At 45.6% G+C, this 22,700-nt stretch overlaps 1 protein-coding gene across 7 annotated transcripts in view; it reads left to right on the forward strand.

The window, feature by feature from the left end:
• The window catches only part of PBRM1 (polybromo 1), a 411,924-nt gene that overhangs the window by 319,685 nt on the left and 69,539 nt on the right, over positions 1-22,700 (forward strand). For all 7 annotated transcript variants that reach the window (XM_078776019.1, XM_078776017.1, XM_078776018.1 and 4 more), the window contains exons 25-26: positions 18,350-18,545; positions 19,241-19,384. In XM_078776019.1, coding sequence (XP_078632145.1) covers positions 18,350-18,545; positions 19,241-19,384 — 340 coding nt within the window. The remainder of the gene's footprint in view (positions 1-18,349; positions 18,546-19,240; positions 19,385-22,700) is intronic.

The raw sequence follows: 22,700 nt of genomic DNA on the forward strand, positions 1-22,700 counted from the left end.
TTTGGGGGACAGAGCACACAGAGAGCTGGGGGAACAAGGCCGGAGAGGAGTCGGTAGAAGACAGAAAAACCACCAACCTGCCTGCGGTGAGTAAGTGAAAGGCCCTCGGAGTTAGCTTCATCGCGGGAGATTCCAATGATTCTGAAAGCTTTGGTTTCAACAGCGTGAAGCCAAGCTAGGTGTGAGGCAGGAGCACCGGCCCAGAGGGGAGAACAGCATTCCATTGAGCTGCGGATGAAAGCCTTGTATGTGGTGAGGAGCTCGGGTGTGCCAAGGAAGGACTTTGCACGACGGAGGATGCTCAGTCGGCGACTGGCTTTGGAGGCCAGCTTGGAAATGTGGTTTTCCCAGGAAAGATCATGGCAGATAGTGAGACCCAAAAGCTTGAGCAACAGAACTTCTTGGAGAGGATTGTTGAGAAAGTAGATTAGAGGTTTGTCCAGTCGGTCTTTTCGGAGAGACATAGTAAGAGTGTGAGATTTGTCAGGATTTAAAGACATGTTCCACTTGTTTGATCAGTCTGTGATTGATTTTGTCCAGGTCTGCAGAGAGTGAAGAGGCTGCAGACTGCCGGTCTGAGGGATGAGGAATGGAGCGGCAGAGAGTGGAGTCATCAGCAAAGAGATAGAGATGATTTTCAAGAGAGTCAGAGAGATCATTGATGAAGACCAGAAAAAGCACAGGGCCCAGAACACTGCCTTGGGGAACTCCAGCCTGAACAGGAAGGGGAGATGAGAGAAACCCATTCAGGGCCACACGTTGACTTCGACTACAGAGGAAGTCTGCAAGCCATGCGTGAAGATTTCCATGGATACCATAGGAGGAGAGTTTGGTGAGCAGAGCTGGGTGCCAGACCGTATTGAAGGCACGTGATATGTCAAGGGAGACAGCTCTGATTTCCTGTTTGGCATTGAGGACCTCCATCCATTGTTGAGACAGCAGAAGCAGCATGCGCAGAGTAGAGTGACCTGGTCTGAATCCAAATTGATGATCGGAGATCAAGCCATTGGAGAAGAGGAAGGATTTGATATCCAAAGCAATGATGGATTCCATGACTTTCCTGATAATTGGGAGCAGGCTGATTGGTCTGTTGTTGCAAGGATATGTTTTTGCACCTTTTTGTGTAAAGCGGTAATGTTTGCTGATTTCCAAGATGCTGGCAATGACCTTGAGCAAAAGAGAGGGTGAAAAGAACAGAGAGAGGGTGAGATAGCGCAGCAGAGCAGGATTTCAGGACCCGTGGGCTGATACCGTCTGGTCCAGTTGCAGAATCAGAGTCGAGGTTTGACAAAAACCTCTCCACCTTGTCAGGAGAGAAGGACACAGAGTCCAGGAGCAGTTGGGTTCGACTGGGTAAGGTGGGAACAGAGAGAGATGGGTTTGGGACACAAGATTTTGAGGCAAACACAGAGTTGAGGCATTCGGCTTTGTCACGTGCGTTGTCACCTGTGTAGCCATTTGAGGTAAGGGAGGGGATGGAGGGAGGACAAACACCAGAAACGGATTGACCAGACGCCACCAGGATTTTGAGGAGGGAGACAGGTTTGAGAATTCATTCTTGAGTGTGGAGAGATAGTGCTTCCTGGCACTCCTGAGGGCAGACACACATGTTCCGAGCTTGGTGGAAGGAACTGAGATTGCCTTCAGTTGGATTAGCCTTCCATGAGGAGAAGGCAGGTTTTTCAGGGCAACTGCCTCACGACAAGATTCAGTTTACCATGGACGGGAGGAAGGGTAAGACAACTGAAGACGAGATGGGATAAATCTGTGCATGAGAGAGAGCAGTTTGCTTTGGAAGAATTCCCAGGAAGAGTTGATGTCAGAGGCATTGGAGATGGGAGACCAGTCCAGATGATTGATGGCTGCTTGAAGATCGTGCCAGTCGGCCTGAGTAAAACGCCAGATTTGTCGACGCTGAGGCTCTCTGAAAATGGCCAGAGAGATGTCCACTTTAACAAGCACATGATCAGAAGAACCGATTGGAGCAGAAGAAGAGCAGCAGACATTTGCAGGGAAGTTTGTCATAACCAAGTCTAGAAGAGAAGATACTCCATTGACTGAGATCCGGGTCAGGAAATTGACAGATTGTGTCAGTCCCAATGAGTTGCAGAAGTCCTTTGCTGAGATGCAATGGCTGGTGAGAGAGGAACCCACACCCAGCCAGCTGGCATGATGACAGTTGAAGTCGCCACATATGAGGAATTGAGAGTTGAGATGAGTCGATAGAAGTTGATCCATGTTGTCAGACAGCGAAATGTAAATGGAGTCATCACTGTTTGGAGGACGGTACGGAACACATATGAACAAAAGGTGGGAGCGGAGAGGAAGCCGTAGCCAGAGGTACTCCTGCGTGTGAGGTGGAGAGAGGGCAGTGCAAGGAGAGTGAGGAAGAGAGTTTTTGATAAAGATAGCAACCCCACCACCAGGACAAGGCTCAGGTCTATCATACCGGAGGAGGGAGTAACCAGGAAGAAATATTAAGGAATCAGAGACATCTTGAAGGAGGAAGGTTTCTGTTAAGCAGATCAAGTCTGGATTGTGAGAAGCAACCTGAATGGAGAGATCAATCAGGTTTGAGTGAAAGCCCCGGATGTTTGAGATCCATACCGTTAATGAAGAGAGAGGGGGAGCATCGGGTGCAGGACAAGGGAGGGGAGGGGTAGGGTCAGATGAAGGATGAGAGGGGGACGTAGGGAGAGCAGTTGATAGTGTGTCAGAGATTACAGAAGAGTTACAAGAAAGGGAAGGATGAGGAGGACGAAAGGTTTGATGGTGATGGGATGAGGCACAGTGAGGGGTTGTTTGAGGGGGGGTAGAGGAAAGTAGAAGGTTGGGGGAGGTGGAGGTATGAGATAGAAGGGAGACGAAGTGGAGGAGGCAGCTTTGAGGAGGAGGAGGGAGGGGGTAGGGGGGAGAATTGGAGAGGGATCGTCGGGGGGGGGGGAGATTTGAAGGGGAGGTTTGGGGGGGAGTTTTGAAGGGAAGGGGTGAGGGGGGAGTTTAGGAGGAGAGGGGCGAGGGGGGGAATTGAAAGGGAGGGGGGAGGGGGGAGTTTAGAAAGTGGATGATTAATGAAAGACGAACATTTCTAACAATTTGGGTTTATTGTGATTGTCAAGTTGGAGATCCGTTTAAGAACGATAGAGGAGGGGTGGAATGAAGGTGAGTTTAGAGCATGTAGTGAGGAAGAATTGTAAGAGATTGAATTTTTTTTGGAAGTGGATTGACTTGAAGAGGAAAGAGGAAATTGAAAAAAGCCTTTTAAATAGGAAGAAAAACGGTGTGTTGTAATATACCACTGAATAAAACACTGCAGGGGAAAGTTTAGACATATTAAAATAATATTTAAACAGAACCGTGAAAAACAATCTTATATTCACAAAATACCGACGGGGAGAGGGAGCCTAGAGGGACAACCACGAGTCATGTGAACAGGGCAAAAGGTGGAAGACAAGGAGATAATGGGGGCAGGGCGAGACAGCGCACGTGGACAGAAGCATACGATGAGACAACAGCACACGTGGAGAAAAAGGAAATAAATGTTTTTTTTGGTGTTTTTTTTTTCGGGGGCATGGGGGGGATTTAAAACGTTCGACAAAGAGTAGATGTTCGGGGAAGAAGGGAAAAATCTAAGAACCAAGCAATACAGCGAATTAAGGAACTTAAGTTAACAAACACCGACGGGGCAAGCCTCAGGTTACAAGGCCGTGCATGCGGAGCAAACAGAAAACGATTAATTAATTACGAGTTACAGGAAATTCAAACCAAAACAAACGAGAAACAAATAATAACGCATGTCTTTGGGGTATTTTACTGTCTTTAGGGTATTTTGGGTATTTTTGGTCTTCGGGGCATTTTGGGTTTTTCAGGGTCTTCAGGATATTTTGGTTCTTCGGGGTCTTTGGGGATTTTTGGGTCTTCGGGGTCTTTTCTGTGTTCAGGGTCTTTTGTGTCTTTAGCGTCTTTTGGGTCTTCGGGGTCTTTTAGGTCTCCAGGGTATTTTCGGTGTTAGGGTTTTTTTGGGGTCTTTAGAGTTTTTGGGGTCTTCAGGATATTTTGTATCTTTGGGGTCTTTTCAATATTTTGGGACTTTTTGGTGTTCGGGGACTCTTCAATATTTGGGATCTTCGGAGTCTTTTGGGTCTTTTCAGTGTTTTGGGTCTTTTCAGTCTTTTTGGTCTTTGGGGTCTTTTGGTTCCTTTGGGTCCTCGGGGTCTTTTGGGGAATTTAGGGTCCTTGGGGTATTTTGGATCCTCGGGGTCGTTTGAGTCCTCGGGGTCTTCTCGGTCTTTAGGGTCCTCCGGGGGATGGGAAGAGGTTAAGTATTTCAGGTTATAATTGTGGGTGGTGTCAAGTCAGCTGTCCAACCAATGGGTGAAGAGCGGACATACATACATATTGTCGCGCGACTCCCGGTTAACACCAGAAAGTCGCGGATGGACCGAAACGGATTTAATGGAGGCGATAACCAAACACGGATTTTGCTATCTAATGCGGGAGGAAGAAGGAAAATGGAAGGCTGCGGCAAAAGCTTACCTTCAGCACACCGACGTAGCCCCGGTCCTGCAAGAGGATTAATGAACTTGACAAACACAAATCAGAATGTACAAAAATAATGATTTATTCACGGACCCCGAAACAACGAAACGCGACGGCAATTAAATAAAAGTAACTAATTTGGGATCCCACACACCGACTTCAGAAACAAGACGAGGGAATATGAATACGAAAGAAAATGTCTCGTCGTGTAAAGTGTAAACGCGGAGCTCGGGCTTATCTGGCTCTTGTCACTACAGCACCGAGCACCACGAGGTCCGTGCACCAAGCACCACGCATCCAACGCAGGCCAGCGGCTCCCAGCGAGGTCAGTCTTCCCACACGATCGGCCTGCCCCGTCCCAGTCAGCTCTCCCGAAGCAAACGTGCCAGCAAGCGAACTCCACTCGGGCTATAGCTCAGCTCAACTCGGGCTGCGCAAGACGAAGCGCCGGATGTCCAAAACAGGCTAGCTGCACGAACAAGAGCACCAACCGCAAGGGACGCAAGGGCTGCAAGAACGCACGAACCGCAAGAGATTCTCGAGACCAACGCAAATGGCGCAAGACTCACTAACTCTCTCTCAACCTCTCTCCAACTCACTCAGCGCAAGACCCACTCTCTCTCTCAACCTCTCTCCAACTCACTCGGCGCAAGACCCACTCACCAATGGCGTTCGGCGCTCTCTCTTAAATATCCTTCTCCGTGACGTCACGTCAGCCTTGGCACGTTACCCAATCAGTGCGCTCCACTGACTTGCCGGCTGGAGGTTCATGCCTACCGCGCCACTCCAACTCTCGTCCCCTGTTCCGTGGTCATAGCGCGTGGTACTCAATGTGGTTAGGCCTGTCGGAGATGTAACTGGCGGCGGCGCCCATCGGCGGTGTCTTGGCTTGGTTTGCTTGCCTGTTCGTCTTTCACAGTCATGTCAGGGAAGGGCGTTATTTAGTGTTGCAATAAATATCCCAACTTAGTGTCGAAGTGGTTGCGGTGCCAAAAGGGACAAAGGTTTGGCTGACCAGGTGAGACACACATGGGCACTACTCTTTAATCCCTAACTCATCCTTCCCTTACTCATCCCCATCCTTCCCTTTCTCCGAGCTTTTCTGAAATCTCTGACACACCTTCAACAGCTCTCCCTACCTCTTCCACCTATTCCACATCTTACCCTACCCCTCCTCCCCCCTGTTCTGTATCCGATGCTCCCCTTTCCTCTTCATTAACGGTATGGACCTCAAACATCCAGGGCCTTCGTTCAAACTTAACTGATCTCTCCATACAGGTTGCTTCTGACAAACCAGACGTGATCTGCTTGACAGAAACTTTCCTCCTTCATGATGTCTCTGATTCCTTAGTATCTCTCCCGGGTTACTCCCTCCTCCGGTATGATAGACCTGAGCCTCGTCCTGGAGGTGGGGTTGCTATCTTTATCAAAAACTCTCTTCCTCACTCACCCTGCACTGCACTCTCTCCACCTCACCCCCAGGAATACCTCTGGCTAGGGCTTCCCCTTCGCTCCCACCTCTTGTTCATATGTGTGTTGTACCGTCCACCAAACAGTGATGACTCCATCGACATCTCGCTGTCTGATAATATGGACCAACTTCTATGTACTCATCCCAACTCTCTCTTCCTCATATGTGGTGATTTCAATTGTCACCATGCCAGTTGGCTGGGTGTGGGTACCTCTCTCACCAGCCATGGCTCCTCAGCAAAGGACTTCTGCGACTCACTGGGACTGACACAATCCGTCAATTTCCTGACCCGAATCTCAGTCAACGGAGCATCTTCTCTTCTGGACTTGGTTATGACTAACTTCCCTGAAAATGTCTGCTGCTCTTCTTCTGCTCCAATCGGCTCATCTGATCATGTGCTTGTTAAAGTCGACATCTCTCTGACCATTCTCAGGGAGCCTGCTCAGCGTCGACGAGTCTGGCATTTCACTCAGGCCAACTGGCGCGGTCTTCAAGCAGCCATCAATCATCTGGACTGGTCTCCCATCTCTACCACCTCTGACATCAACTCATCCTGGGAATTCTTCCAAAGTAAATTCCTCTCTCTCATGCACAGATTTATCCCATCTCGTCTTCAGTTGTCATGCCCTTCCTCCCGTCCATGGTACATGGAATCTTGTGGTGAGGCTGTTGCCCAGAAACAACTTGCCTTCATCTCCTGGAAAGCAAATCCAACGGAAGGAAATCTCATTTCGTTTCACAAAGCCCGAAACAAGTGTGTGTCCACCCTCAGGAGAGCCAGGAAACAATATCTCTCCGTTCTCAAGACCGAACTCTCTTATCTGTCTCCCTCTTCCAAATCCTGGTGGCATCTGGTCAAATCTGTTTCTGGTGTTTGTTCCCCCTCCATCCCCTCCCTTACCTCAAACGGCTACACAGCTGACTCCGCACGTGAAAAAGCTGAATGCCTCAACTCTGTGTTTGCCTCTAAATCTTGTGTCCCAAACCCATCCCTCTCTGTACCCACCGTACCCAGTCGTACCCAGCTGCTCCTGGACTCCGTGTCCTTTCCTCCTGACAAGGTGGAAAAGTTTCTGTCAACCCTCGACTCTGATTCTGCAACTGGACCTGACGGCATCAGCCCACGGGTCCTAAAGTCCTGTTCTTCTGCTCTTTCACTCCCTCTCTCTGTTCTCTTCACCCTCTCTTTTGCTCAAGGTCAACTGCCATCTGCTTGGAAATCAGCCAACATCACCGCTTTGCACAAAAAAGGTGCAAAAACAGATCCTAGCAACTACAGACCAATCAGCCTTCTCCCAATTATCAGCAAAGTCATGGAATCCATCATTGCTTCGGATATGAAATCTTTCCTCTTCTCCAATGGCTTGATCTCTGATCATCAATTTGGTTTCAGACCAGGTCACTCGACTCTGGACATGCTGCTTCTGCTGTCTCAACAATGGATGGAGGTCCTCAATGCCAAACAGGAAATTAGAGCTGTCGCCCTCGACATATCACGTGCCTTCGATACGGTCTGGCACCCCGCTCTGCTCACCAAACTCTCCTCCTTTGATATCCATGGAAATCTCCACGCATGGCTGGCGGACGTCCTCTCTAGTCGTAGTCAACGTGTGGCCCTGAATGGGTTTCTCTCATCTCCTCTTCCTGTTCAGGCTGGAGTTCCCCAAGGCAGTGTTCTGGGCCCTGTGCTTTTTCTGGTCTTCATCAATGATCTCTCTGACTCTCTTGAAAATCCTCTATCTCTTTGCTGATGACTCCACTCTCTGCCGCTCCATTCCTCATCCCTCAGATTGGCAGTCTGCAGCCTCCTCACTCTCTGCAGACCTGGACAAAATCACAGACTGGGCAAACAAGTGGAACATGTCTTTCAATCCTGAGAAATCTCACACTCTTACGATGTCTCTCCGAAAAGACCGACTGGACAACCCTCCCATCTACTTTCTGAATAATCCTCTCCAAGAAGTTCTGTCACTCAAGCTTTTGGGTCTCTCTATCTGCCATGATCTTTCCTGGGAAAACCACATTTCCAAGCTGGCCTCCAAAGCCAGTCGCCGACTGGGCATCCTCTGTCATGCGAAGTCCTTCCTTGGCACACCTGAGCTCCTCACCACATACAAGGCTTTCATCCGCAGCTCAATGGAGTACTGCTCTCCCCTCTGGGCTGGTGCTCCTGCCTCACACCTAGCTCGTCTTCACGCTGTTGAAACCAAAGCATTCAGAATCATTGGAATCTCCCGCGATGACGCTATCTCCGAGGGCCTTTCACTTACTCACCGCAGGCAGGTTGGTGGTCTTTCTGTCTTCTACCGACTCCTTTCCGGCCTTGCTCCCCCAGCTCTATCTGTGCTCTGTCCCCCAAATATTCCTACTGGTCGCACAAGATCTGCCAGCAACCCTCTTCTGGTGAAATTGCCAAAATCAAGACTCTCTGCTCACCTTCACTCCTTCATTCATCTTTTCTCCCGCCTCTGGAACAAACTCCCTCACTCTCTTCAATCCCACTCCTCCCTCCAGGTCTTTAAAACGGCTGTTCACCACCATCTCTTATCTTCCCCAATCCAAAACCTTCATCTTTTCTACCCCCACTAATTTCACCCCAAATCCACTTTTTGAGGTGCCAACTTCTTTCCTGGAAGTCCTTGGTGTCCTTGCGTTTTATACCTATCCTGCCCCCCCCCCCCCCCAGGCCCTCTCCCTCCCACACATCTCCCGATGTCCCTGCTCTCAAATGTTGTGTTTGTGTGCTTCCTCCCCTTCTCTCCCCATCTTGTCGACCGCTCCCCTTTTTATATACTTTGTTTGCTTGTTTGCTTGATTTATGTTAGCTCTTTCACGAGCCTCGACTCTGTATTCAAAAAAAAAAAAAAAACTATTTATCACACGAACATCCTGGTATGCTCAGAAGTATACATCTTACCCGACAAAACGCCTACACGTGAAACTTATTACAAGTCAGATTCCTTACCGCGACAGACGAATACCTACCTACACAGATCTATCTGGCTCTACATATTGCTACCCCACACGACATAACAATATATACAAACACTTGCTCCATTATATACAAGTGAAAAAAAAAATTTATGCTAAATTAAAAAGGCAATGTAGGGATGACAAACTACGGTCTAAAAAAGGTCCTAAACAAGATAGGGATGATGTTGGTTTAGAGAGTAGCTAACAGTATTGCCATCACATAACAATCCCTACATCAATGCCTCAAGCTTCTACAAACACTCCACTGGTTACAACAGTACTTGATTACTCCTGTAGTGCAGCGACATACTGAGACTCTACAAATTAGCAGCCCAAGTACAATGTTATAATATCAGTACATGATCATCAACTTCTTATAAACTGCATGGACATCTCTAATAACAGCATTCTATAATTATCTGCATTTGTGATTGGTTACTCAAATTTGCTAAAAAAAGAAAAGTAGGAAAGACAACTGAAGCTGCAAGAAGTCCCTGAAATTATATAGGAGTTTTTTATACTTATGCAGAAATGAAATATAGGAGCTTCTAATACTTTTAGCTCGGCCTAGCCCTAGACAATAGTCTGGAGGCAGTGATGTCGGGATTGTTATGTGATGGCAATACTGTTAGCTACTCTCTAAACCAGGGGTCGGCAACCTTAGGTACGCGTGCCACCATTGGCACGCGGCAGCGTAATCATTGGCACACTGGCGAAAGCAGTGCCCTCTCCGCTGCATGCCAAATCACCTCTTGAACAGCCATTGGCTGTTGCGCGTGTTGCACTACAACAGTATTCCGGTGTGATGGTGCAGGGTGATGAGGTAGATGGATCAGAGCAGAGTCACTATTCAAATTCCAAATTCTTTCACTGGAATAATAATCAAAGGTGCACAACATGAGATGCTGGCCTGGCGCATTCAAACACAATATTCGCGGCAACCGGATGTGCTGTATGAACAGTGGTGTTGTTCACAGCAGATGGTCCGAGGCTGCATCTCCACTCATTATTATTATTCGGACTGGTTTCTGAGTTTTAATACTAATCTCATCATTATTCTGAATTGTATAATAATCGCAGATATAAAACAGGAGATGCAGGCTTGTTGCCTTCCGATACGCCGTTCGTGGCAACCTCACGTGGTGTAAGAGCGACTGTGCTGTTAACACCCAGTGGTCAGCGGCTGCATCTCCACTCTTTGTTATCATTCAGGCTGCCTTCTGCGTTTTAATATTAATCTCGTCATTATTTTGAGGTTTTTTTTGGGGTGGTAGTAATGAAAATGGTGGTAGTAGTTTTTCTCGTAACACGCGGCCTGTCTTATTTAGTTTGATTGACGGTACGGCCTCCCGCTCACATTTCCCACAGGAATTGCAGTGAAGCGGTTCAGGTTTGGTAGATGATAGCAACCCCGCTAGCTAAGAAAGCTGAAGTAAAGGTTCGGGCATTCCAGCCCTCATGGACAGAAGAGTGGGGTTTTGTTTTTCAGAAGGACCATGCTGTGTGTACTTTATGTTTTGAAAATGTTTGTCAAACGTCGAGTGTTAAGCGCCATTTTGAGACAAAGCACGAGAAAACTTTCAAAGATCAGGCAGACAAGGCAGAATCCATCAAACGTGCCGTGTCCAGGTATGGAAAGCAAGCCAACACCCTCAAAATCTTTGCCATTGCTAAAAACCATGCGACTGAAGCAAGCTATCGCATTGCTCATTGCATTGCGAAACGCGGAAAGCCATTCACTGATGGCGAATATATTAAGGAGGCTTTTCTCTGTAGCTCAGAGGTCCTGTTTGAAGGCTTACCAAACAAAGAGACAATCGAATCAAGAATAAAAGATATTCCCATGTCAGCTAGAAGTGTTGAGCGACGCATCGAAGAAATGGCAGAAAATATCAACGCGCAGCAAATAGCTTGGTTAAAAGATGCTGTGGTATTTAGCATTGCACTTGACGAGAGCGTGGACGTGAATGACATACCACGTTTGGCAGTCATGGCAAGATACTGTGATTCGACTGTAAGAGAGGAACTCTGCTGCTTAAAGCCAATGTCGGACACAACAAAAGGTGAGGACATAGCCAAGGTGTTTATGGAACATTTTGAGGAGCGAGGGATTGACATCAGGAAGATTTTTGCAGTGTACAACAAACATCAGTGCCATGGTCGGGAAACAGAGGGGAGCTGTCAGATTAATTGAGGAAAAAGTCGGTCACCCCATCATGAAACTCCACTGCATAATACACCAAGAAAACCTCTGTGCAAAGATGTCAAATTCAGATCTTAATGAGGTTATGGCTACGGTAGTAAAGGTTATTAACTTCACAGTGAAGCGATCTGCGCTGACACACCGACAGTTCCAGTCCCTGCTCGAGGAAATGGACTGCACATACAAAGATATCCCTCTCCACTCAGCGGATAGGTGGCTAAGCTGCGGAAAAGTTATGGAGCGGTTTGTCAGCTGCTTTGATGCCATCAAGGCCTTCCTGGCTGAAAAGGGCCAAAACTACCCAGAACTCGAGGACGAGAAGTGGGTTGTGAAACTTATGTTTCTCACGGATATTACGGGACACCTCAACGAGCTCAATCTCCGACTGCAAGGTGCAGGGCAAACTGTTTTGGACATGTTCGAAACATGGACGGTTTTTGTCGGCAAGCTAGCAATCTTTTCAAGCGATGTTGCTACCTCCACTTTCCGCTACTTCAGACACGCAAGGGAGCTGTCCTCCCAGCACAGCATCAGCACCGCTGAAATATGCAAATACATGAGCGAGCTTGAGTCGGAGTTCACAACACGATTTGGGGACTTTCAGAAGTATGGACCAATGTTCTCTTTCTTGATCAAGCCAGACAGCTTTGATGGACACGAATTGGATTTATCTCTGATAGACTGGTTGGATACACAGGACATGGAAATGCAGCTGATTGAGCTGAAGAGTTCAACACTGTGGGTGACTAAGTTTGCATAGCTACGGAAACAACTAGAAACCACGGTAGTGCAAGATCACGGAACCTGCATCTTCACCTGCTGGACATCCGTGCCGAAGAAGTTCAGATGTCTCCGGAACGTTGCACCGACTTTGCTGTCAGTCTTCGGGTCAACGTACCTCTGTGAGCAGATATTCTCACACATGAAGAACATGCTCAGCCCCTCCCGCAGTCGTTTGGCAACCGACCACTCCGAAGCATGTGTGCAACTTAAAGTGACTAACTACAACCCCCAGATAATGGAGCTCAGCAAAGGAAAGCAGGGCCAGGGATCACACTGACTGGTAGGCATCTGTTTATTTGTAGTACACATGGGTTTGCATATGTAGCTGTTTGTCCATCTCTTTTTTCCAACTCAGATGTGGATGTTTTCATGAGGATGGCAGCATTCTTGTATAGTACTGGTATTTCTGTTTGATACACTTTATTCTCCCTTTTTGACATTTGTTTCCAATGCAATGTAAATGAGTTACTGAAAGCAGTTTTGAAATGGGGTCCGTGCATATAATTTGTAACCTCATGGGGAACAAATTTTACAATGATAAAATGATCATTACAATGTCCTGATTATGAGATAAATGTTTCTTTAAAATGTTGTTGCTATGCATGTAGCCTGTATGGATGTTGTTGCTATGCAAGTAGCATGTATGGATGGAATAAAATTCCATGTCTGTTGGAAATATTTTTTTGATGTGGTGTCATAATTAAACTTAATGTTAAACTTAGTCGATGTGGCACACTAATTAACAAGAACATTTCAAACTGGCACTTCATGTCAAAAAGGTTGCCGACCCCTGCTCTAAACCAACATCATCCCTATCTTGTTTAGGACCTTTTTTTGACTGTAGTTTGTCATCCCTACATTGCCTCTTTAATTTAGCATAAATTTTTTTATTCACTTGTTTCTGTAATTTTTTACAATGTGGAATAACACAATGGTATAGGTACTCTGACTGTGTCTTGCAGCTCTGTCTTATTGCTCGTTTCTCAAAGAGTAATGTCTTCATCCAGCCTCAGGCCACACAATGACCTGCACTTAGAAATGCCCAAAATGACTGATGTGGTTTCCCTTTAACCAATATGGTGGGGACAGAGGGAAGGGGCAGAGCCTATATCAATTAATTGACGATTGACCACTCCAGGCGATGCAGTATGCCAAAACAAAGATTAAAGGAACACTAAATGTCAGTTCAAATATTTATTAAACTCGGGGGCCCGTTGGTCCATTGGACCAAATTTTAATTAGGGACTTTTGGATCTTTGGGGACTTTTGGGTGTTCGGGGACTTTTGAGTCATCAGGGTCATCTGTGTCTTTTTGGTCCTCGAGGACTTTTGGGTCATCTGGGTTTTTTGGGTACTCAGGAACTTTTGGTTCATTGGTATTTTTTGGTCATCTGGGTCCTAGGGGACTTTTGGGTCATCAGAGACTTTTTGGGTCCTTGGGGACTTTTGGGTCCTTGTGGACTTTTGAGTGATCTGGGTCTTTTGGGTCATCAAGGACTTTTGGGTCAAATGGGTGTTTTGGGTCCACAAGGGTCTTTTGGGTCCTCAGGGACTTTTGGGTCATGTGGGCCTTTTGGGCCATCAAAGACTTTTGGGTTGTTGGGGACTTTGGGGAAAACTGAGTCCTCCCTTTCAGCGTGCGTCATTGCCGGGGCCCCCTTCGGTGTCCGGCAATGACATCATGCAGCGCCTGGAGATGGCATAGGAAAGGAGCAGTGTACAACAAACAAACAACCGGAATGAAAACTGAGTACTCCCTTTCAGCGTGTGTCATTGCCGGGGCCCCCTTCGGTGCCCGGCAATGACGTTATGCAGCGCCTGGAGATGGCATTGGAAAGGAGCAGTGTACAACAAACAAACAAGAAAGAAAGAAAGAAACCGGAGTGAAAACTAAGTACTCCCTTTCAGCATGCATCATTGCGGGCCCCCTTCGGTGCCCGGCAATGACGTTATGCAGCGCCTGGACATGGCATTGGAAAGGAGCGGTGTACAAGAAAGAGCTATTTCTATATAAAAGAAAATGGATACTTTTTATTATTATTTTTTGTATACAAGATCGAGGTTCGTGTAAGAGCTAACATTAATCACCCCAAAAAATGTATAATATATATGCAGTCACGTGAAAAAGTAAGTACACACCATGTAAAGTTTTGACTTTTTCAACATATTTCAACATTCAGCTATTTGATCTTCATTTCAACAATATTGATCGATAAAGGTGATATAATATAACAAATATCATGAAACATTTACATTTTGTAGTCCATTGTATAATTTAAATAAACATAAATGCAAATTTTGCATGTGGAAAAAGTAAGTACACCCTTGGCTCTAATAGATGGCATTGCCCCCTTTGGCAGAAACAACCTCAAGTAGGCGTTTCTTATAACTGTCTACCAGTCTCTGACATTGACTGGGAGAAATTTTTGCCCACTCCTCCATGCAGAATTCTTTCAGCTGTGCGATGTTTGAGGGGTTTCTTGCATGCAAAGTTTGGTTCAAATCCCCCCACAACATCTCGATGCGATTTAAATCCGGGCTTTGACTTGGCCATTCCTGAACCCTCAATTTCTTTCTTTTCAGCCATTCCTTGGTGGATTTACTGGTATGTTTAGGGTCATTGTCATGTTGCAAGGCCTACCTTCGGTTGAGCTTCAACTTGCCGACAGATGGCCTCACATTAACCTCAAGCACCCTCTGGTACAATGAAGAATTCATAGTGGATTATGTGATGGTGAGCTGCCCAGGCCCTGATGCAGCAAAGCTGCCCCAAACCATAATATTTCCACCACCATGCTTTACAGTTGGTAATGGTATCAGGTTCTTGTGGTCAAATGCTTTCTTTGGTTTTCGCCAAACGTGTCTTCTGGTACTGTGGCCAAATAGCTCTACCTTTGACTCATCTGTCCAGAGCACATTGTTCCAGAAGTGCTGGTCTTTGCCTTGGGTGTTCATTGGCAAACTTTAGTCTTGCCCTGATGTTGTTTCTGGACAGCAAAGGTTTCCTCCTGGCACACCTCCCATGTAGATCAAATTTGTGCAGCCTCTTTCTAATGGTAGACTCGTGCACTTTGACATCAACAGTGGCAAGAGCTACCTGTAGGTCCCGTGATGACATTCTGGGGTTCTTAGAGACATCTTTCAGCATCTTGTGGTCTGCTCTCGGGCTGAACTTGCTGGGGCGGCCTGGCCTGAACAAGTTGGCAGTTGTTTGGAATCTTCTCCACTTGTGGATGATCTTCCGGACAGTCGAATGATTGATTTCAAATTGTTTGGAGATCTTTTTAAATCCCTTCCCAGACTCGTAGACATCTATAACCTTCTTTCTGAAGGCCTCAGAGAGCTCTTTTGATCGAGCATGGTGACGTCGCACACTTCAACAACAAAGAGCAAACCAAACTAAATGTCTGAGGTTTAAATAAGACATGTTCCTCCAAGATCCTCTCTAACGATGTTCTAATCATTTGCACCTGAGCTGGTGCACCTGATTCTAATTTTAGGTATTTGAAGAAGTGATAAATGTCGGGGTGTACTTACTTTTTCCACATGCGAAATTTGCATTTATGTTTATTTAAATTATACAATGGACTACAAAATGTAAATGTTTCATGATATTTGTTATCTTATATCACCTTTATCTATCAATATTGTTGAAATGAAGATCAAATAGATGTATGTTGAAATATGTTGAAAAAGTCAAAACTTTACATGGGGTGTACTTACTTTTTCACATGACTGTATATATAGGAATGTACAAGTAATAACTCAGATTCATTTGGCATCTCAGTGTGAATGGCATCTCATCTCAGTATTGGGCCGGAAAAACAACATACTCTCACTATAACGAGGAAAAATCAGTTAGTACAGTAATGCAGAAATGTTTTACCTGTTAGTCCTAATGTTACCACTGCTGGTGGTGGTGGTGCTGTCAACCAACTGCTGTACTTCTGCCGGCGATGCTGCTTCATTCTCGTTTTTACTTTTGAAGAAATTAGTAACTTTTTGTAAACTTTCCTGTTATTTCTTCTATGCTTTTTATGCCTCCGTTGACGAAGTCGCCAAAGGCATTATGTTTTCAGGTTGTCGGTCCGGCTGTCCGTCCGTCCGTCCGTCCATCCGTCCGTCCATCCGTGATAGGTTTTCATTATCGCGATAATTTGAGAACAGGGATATTAGTCAAACTTGGTGCAGGTATGTATAATGACGTAAAGATTAGCTGATTAGATTTTGGGGCCATGGGGTCAAAGGTCAGAGGTTATGTTAGGTAAAAATCCTGTTACCGCGATAACTTGTGAACCAGTGATGGGATTCTCACCAAATTTGATGCAATTCTGTAGAATGATGTAAAGATGAACTGATTAGAATTTGGGGCCCAGAGGTCAAAGGTCAAAGTCTGTAATAGGTCTATAACTTGAGAACTGCTGAAGTGATCTAATTTAAACTTCGTACAGATATGTATAATGATGTAAACATGAACTGATTAAATTTTGGGGTCAAGAGGTCAAAGGTCAGTGGTCATGACAGGTAAAAATGCGGTCATGACAGGTAACTGCAACACTCCACCGATCTGGGCTGGGCTTTATGGCAGAGTGGCCAGACGGAAGCCTCTCCTCAGTGAAAGACACATGAAAGCCCACAGAATCTTGTTTGTCACAGTCTGAGAGCCCTTTAGGTGCTTTTTTGCAAACTCCAAGCGGGCTTTCGTGTGTCTTTCACTGAGGAGAGGCTTCCGTCTGGCCACTCTGCCATAAAGCCCAGATCGGTGGAATGTTGCAGTGATGGTGGTTGTCCTTCTGGAAGCTTCTCCCATCTCCACACAGGATCTCTGGAGCTCAGCCAGAGTGACCATCGGGTTCTTGGTCACCTCTCTTACCAAGGCCCTTCTCCCCCGATTGCTCAGTTTGGCCGGGCGGCCAGCTCTAGGAAGAGTCCTGGTTGTTCCAAACTTCTTCCATTTAAGAATTATGGAGGCCACTGTGCTCTTGGGAACCTTCAATGCAGCAGAAATTTTTTTGTGGCCTTCCCCAGATCTGTGCCTCGACACAATCCTGTCTCTGAGCTCTGCAGGCAGTTCCTCTGACCTCATGGCTTGGTTTTTGCTCTTATATGCATTGTCAGCTGTGAGACCTTATATAGACAGGTTTGTGCCTTTCCAAATAATGTCCAATCAATTGAATTTACCACAGGTGGACTCCAATCAAGGTGTAGAAACATCTCAAAGATGATCAAGAGAAATGGGAGGCACCTGAGCTAAATTTCAAGTGTCATAGCAAAGGGCATGAATACTTATGTCAATGTGATATTTCAGTTTTTTCTTTTTAATAAATTTGCAAAACTTTCTAAAATCCTGTTTTCTCTTTGTCATTATGGGGTGTTGATTGATGAGGGAAAAATGAATTTAAACGATTTCAGCATAAGGCTGCAACATAACAAAATGTGAAAAAAGTGAAGGGGTCTGAATACTTTCTGAATGCACTGTATGTGCATTTTTTTTTTTTATGCCTCCATTGACAAAGTCGCCGGAGCCATTATGTTTTCAGGTTGTCTGTCCGGCTGGCTGTCTGTCCGTCCATCCGTCCGTCCGTGATAGGTTTTTGTTACCGCAATAACTTGAGAATGGCTGAAGGGATCTTAGTCAATCTTGGTGCGGGTATGTATAATGAAGTAAAGATGAACTCTTTATATTTTGGGCTCACGAGGTCAAAGGTCAGAGGTTATGTTCGGTAAAAAATCCTGTTACCGCGATAACTGGTGAACCAGTGATGGGATTCTCACCAAATTTGGTACAATTATGTAGAATAATGTAAAGATTAACTGATTTGATTTTGGGGTCAAGAGTTGAAAGGTCAAAGGTTAAAGTCTGTAATATGTCTATAACTTGAGAACGGCTGAAGTGATCTCATTCAAACTTGGTACAGGTATGTAGAATGATGTAAAGATTAACTCATTAGATTTTGGGGCCAAGAGGTCAAAGGTCAAAGCCTGTTATAGGTCTATAACTTGAGAATGGCTAAAGGGATATAATTCAAACTGGTACAGGTATGTATAATGAGGTAAAGATTAACTGATTAAATTTTGGGGTCAAGAGGTCAAAGGTCAGAGGTCATGCCAGATAGAAATGTGATAACTTGAGAACAGCTGAATGGATTTAAATCAAACTTGGTACAAGTATTGTAATGATGTAATAATGTGGGCGGAGGCATATCGGTCGATGTCGTGATGTCGAAGAGTGCCGTTCTGGTTTGATTCTTAAAAAGGGTGTGTGTGACTCAACTCTTATTTTAGAATTCAAATAATCATTTCTCCATGAAAGATTCATCACCATTAATTCAATTTTCTGTTGCTATATTACTTCTTTCCAACCTGTGACCACTTTGCAGTCTGGCAGCAAGGGAGGCCGAGGCAAAATTAAGGATGGAAAGCGCAGGACAAACCCAAGTGGATATATTTTGTTCAGTAGTGAGATGCGTGCCATCATCAAGGCCAAGCACCCAGAGTATTCATTTGGTGAGCTGAGCCGCATTGTCGGAACTGAATGGCGAACCCTGGAGGCCATCAAGAAGGCTGAATATGAAGGTGAATCTATTGCATTGCAACAGTTTTTTGTTTTTTTTTGTTTTTTTGTTTGTTTATTTTTGGATGCAGGATTGAGGCTCGTGAAAGAGCTAACATTTATCACACAAAAAATCAAACAGACACACAAAGTATATAATAAGAGGCACGGTAGACAAGATGGGGAGAGAAGGGGAAGCACACAAACACAACATTTGAGAGCAGGGAGAGATCTGTAGGCGGGAGAGGGCTTGGGGGGAGGAGGCGTGGGAATGGGGGGGGGGGGGAAGTATTAAACACAAGGACACTGCAAGGACTTCCAGGAAAGAAGTTGGTATTTCAAAAAAGTGGATCTGGGGTGAAATTAGCGGGGGTAGAAAAGATCAAGGTTTTGGATTGGGGAAGATAAGAGATGGTGGTGAACAGCTGTTTTAAAGACCTGGAGGGAAGAGTGGGATTGAAGAGAGTGAGGGAGTTTGTTCCAGAGGCGGGAGAAAAGAGGAATGAAGGAGTGAAGGTGAGAAGAGAGTCTTCATTTTGGCAGTTTAACCATAAGAGGGTTGCAGGCAGATCTTGTGTGACCTGTTGGAATATTTAGGGGACAGAGCCCAGAGAGAGCTGGGGGAGCAAGTTTTAACCCAGCATTTGCTCCTATGAAGTCATTGCAGTTAATTTGGCATTGTAAATTACTGAAATGACATGTTGGTTTTGTTGGGCAGAACGAGCAGCAAAGCAGGCAGAGTTGCAGGAGCGTGAGCGAAACACAGCCTCGCCACGCACCAGCACACCTTCAAATGCAATCATGGGAGTTGTTCCACCACCCACCCCATTGGGTTTGCTTCATCAACTGCCTCAGGCTGCTGGTACGTTTTGCATTCAGTTTTCCAAAGTACTACTTGCCTTGTCACCTTGATAATCCACAAATTACTGTGTTTTTAGTGTCCTGCAATGGTAAGTAGATACACTAAAAATATCTTATTGTCACAGTTGAGCAACCTCGACATTTTCAAATCATCTATTAATTTTGATAATTGTCTGGAAAGTATTCGGCTTGGTATCCATCATAAGCAAGAAAAATAGACTTAAGAGCACTCAAGACATGGCTGCTTGGTTTTGCACATTTATCATAACTCTTATTAGTCCCCAACCGGTTTCACTGGAGGGGACTATATGTTTGCTCTCAGTCCGTCTGGCCGTCCGTCCGTTCCACCTGTGGTTTCCCAGACTTTTTCCCATCCGTTTAACATATTCAATTGAAACTTGGCACATGGCTATATTTGTCCCCTACCTGTAGGGGACTATAGGTTTGCTGTCCATCTGTCTGTTCCACCTGTGGTTTTCTGCACTTTTTTCGATACCCTTAAACATATTCAACTGAAACTTGGTACAAGGCTTTATTATGATAAGTTACAGAACAAGTTTGAGTTCCGTGGCGTTTCGCCAATTTTATTTGTGCCCTTTTTGAACTCAAAAAGAGTTATGCCCTTTTTGAACTTTGAAAATATTGCATATTATACATGGGTCAGTTTTCAGCTGCCCTGACTCCACCCCAAATTAAGCAGCACAGACCAGCAGGCCTTAGGCCTGGGTGTTAGTCCATGGCCCAGTTCAATTGAAATGATCCTGGGTATATAACCACGATGTATTACAGTATATATGCTCATAAGCCATTCACATGTTTTTGCTTCATGTATGTACATCGGGGTATTTTTATTATGATCGGCATCGAGCGCGGCATTGTATACCACCCAAATAAATGGATGTGTTTATTGGTGCAAAATTTTACAAATTTTTCCCCTTTACCCTTTAACATCTTCAACTGAAACTCAGTAAATGGATTTATTGTGATTTATTTTGACATTTATTGGGACCAGTAGGGGACATGTATTGCAAAACAATTCTCACTGTGTGCTTGTTGCATATCCTACTAAAAAAAAGGATTTCACTCACAAGCTTTCTTGCATTCATCTATGTCTACTGCTACTTATCCCAATCACTGGCCAGCTGGGTCATCATTTTAGCACTTAAACTTTTAAGCACTTAAAAAAATTGAGGTTTAAACTCAGGAACCATTTAAATTTTCTGGTGGGCCTGCAGCATCCAATACTACTATACCTAGCCTGCTAGCCAGCCAATAAGATGGTAATAGCAGGGCCAAATGGTTCACTGAAGTCTCCATCAGGCACCTGAAGTTATTGGATGACTACAGGGAAATTTGTAAAAGCTGAACTTGAGTATGCCTGTCACTTGTTCAAAACTTCAAAAAACGGTCTCGATTCAAACCTGAAGATAAAGCTGGTCTCGAGTGAATTACTATGCCACTACTGCATTGTCAGCAAACCCAGCTGGCTTATTAATGACCTTGAGGTAGGCAGTAATCTCCTTGCCTTTCTTGGTCCTATCTACATTTTTTTTCTATTTTTTTTGTATACAAGATCGAGGGTCGTGAAAGAGCTAACATTTATCACACAAAAAAAAATCAAACAGACACACAAAACATATAATAAGGGACAAGGGTAGAGGGAGGTAGACAAGATGGGGAGAGAAGGGGAAGCACACAAACACAACATTTGAGAGCAGGGACATCGGGAGATCTGTGGGAGGGCTTGGGGGGAGGAGGCGTGGGAAGGGGGGGGAGGGGTGGGAGAAGTATAAAACACAAGGACACTGCAAGGACTTCCAGGAAGGAAGTTGGTATTTCAAAAAAGTTAATCTGGGGTGAAATTAGCGAGGGTAGAAAAGATCAAGGTTTTGGATGGGGGAAGATAAGAGATGGCGGTGAACAGCTGTTTTAAAGACCTGGAGGGAGGAGTGGGATTGAAGAGAGTGAGGGAGTTTGTTCCAGAGGCGGGAGAAAAGTGGAATGACGGAGTGAAGGTGAGCAGAGAGTCTTGATTTTGGCAGTTTAACCATAAGAGGGTTGCAGGCAGATCTTGTGCAACCTGCAGGAATATTTGGGGGACAAAGCCCAGAGAAAGCTGGGGGAGCAAGGCCGGAGAGAAGTCGGTAGAAGACAGAAAGCCCACCAACCTGCCTGCGGTGAGTAAGTGAAAGGCCCTCGGAGTTAGCTTCATCGCTGGAGATTCCAATGATTCTAAAAGCTTTGGTTTCAACAGCGTGAAGCCGAGCTAGGTGTGAGGCAGGAGCACCGGCACAGAGGGGAGAACAGTATTCCATTGAGCTGCGGATGAAAGCCTTGTATGTGGTGAGGAGCTCAGGTGTGCCAAGGAAGGACTTCGCACGACGAAGGATGCCCAGTCCGCGACTGGCTTTGGAGGCCAGATTTGAAATGTGGTTTTCCCAGGAAAGATCATGGCAGATAGTGAGACCCAAAAGCTTCAGTGACAGAACTTCTTAGAGAGGATTATTCAGAAAGTGGATGGGAGGGTTGTCCAGTCGGTCTTTTCAGAGAGACATAGTAGGAGTGTGAGATTTGTCAGGATTGAAAGACATGTTCCGCTTGTTTGACCAGTCTGTAATTTTGTCCAGGTCTGCAGAGAGTGAGGAGGCTGCAGACTGCCGATCTGAGGGATGAGGAATGGAGCGGCAGAGAGTGGAGTCATCAGCAAAGAGATAGAGAGGAATTTCAAGAGAGTCAGAGAGATCATTGATGAAGACCAGAAAAAGCACAGGGCCCAGAACACTGCCTTGGGGAACTCCAGCCTGAACAGGAAGGGGAGATGAGAGAAACCCATTCAGGGCCACACGTTGACTACGACTAGAGAGGAAGTCCGCAAGCCAAGCGTGGAAATTTCCATGGATACCATAGGAGGAGAGTTTGATGAGCAGAGCGGGGTGCCAGACCGTATCGAAGGCACGTGATATGTCAAGGGAGACAGCTCTAATGTCCTGTTTGGCATTGAGGACCTCCATCCATTGTTGAGACAGCAGAAGCAGCATGTCCAGAGTAGAGTGACCTGGTTTGAAACCAAATTGATGATCAGAGATCAAGCCATTTGAGAAGAGGAAAGATTTGATATCCAAAGCAATGAGGGATTCCATGACTTTGCTGATAATTGGGAGAAGGCTGATTGGTGCAAGGATCTGTTTTTGCACCTTTTTGTGTAAAGCGGTGATGTTGGCTGATTTCCAAGCTGATGGCAGATGACCTTGAACAAAAGAGAGGGTGAATAGAACAGAGAGAGGGAGTGAAAGAGCGGCAGAGCAGGATTTTAGGAC

This window comes from Myxine glutinosa, chromosome 4, assembly GCF_964187855.1.
Source record: "Myxine glutinosa chromosome 4, kmMyxGlut1.1, whole genome shotgun sequence".
Lineage (NCBI taxonomy): Eukaryota > Metazoa > Chordata > Myxini > Myxiniformes > Myxinidae > Myxine > Myxine glutinosa.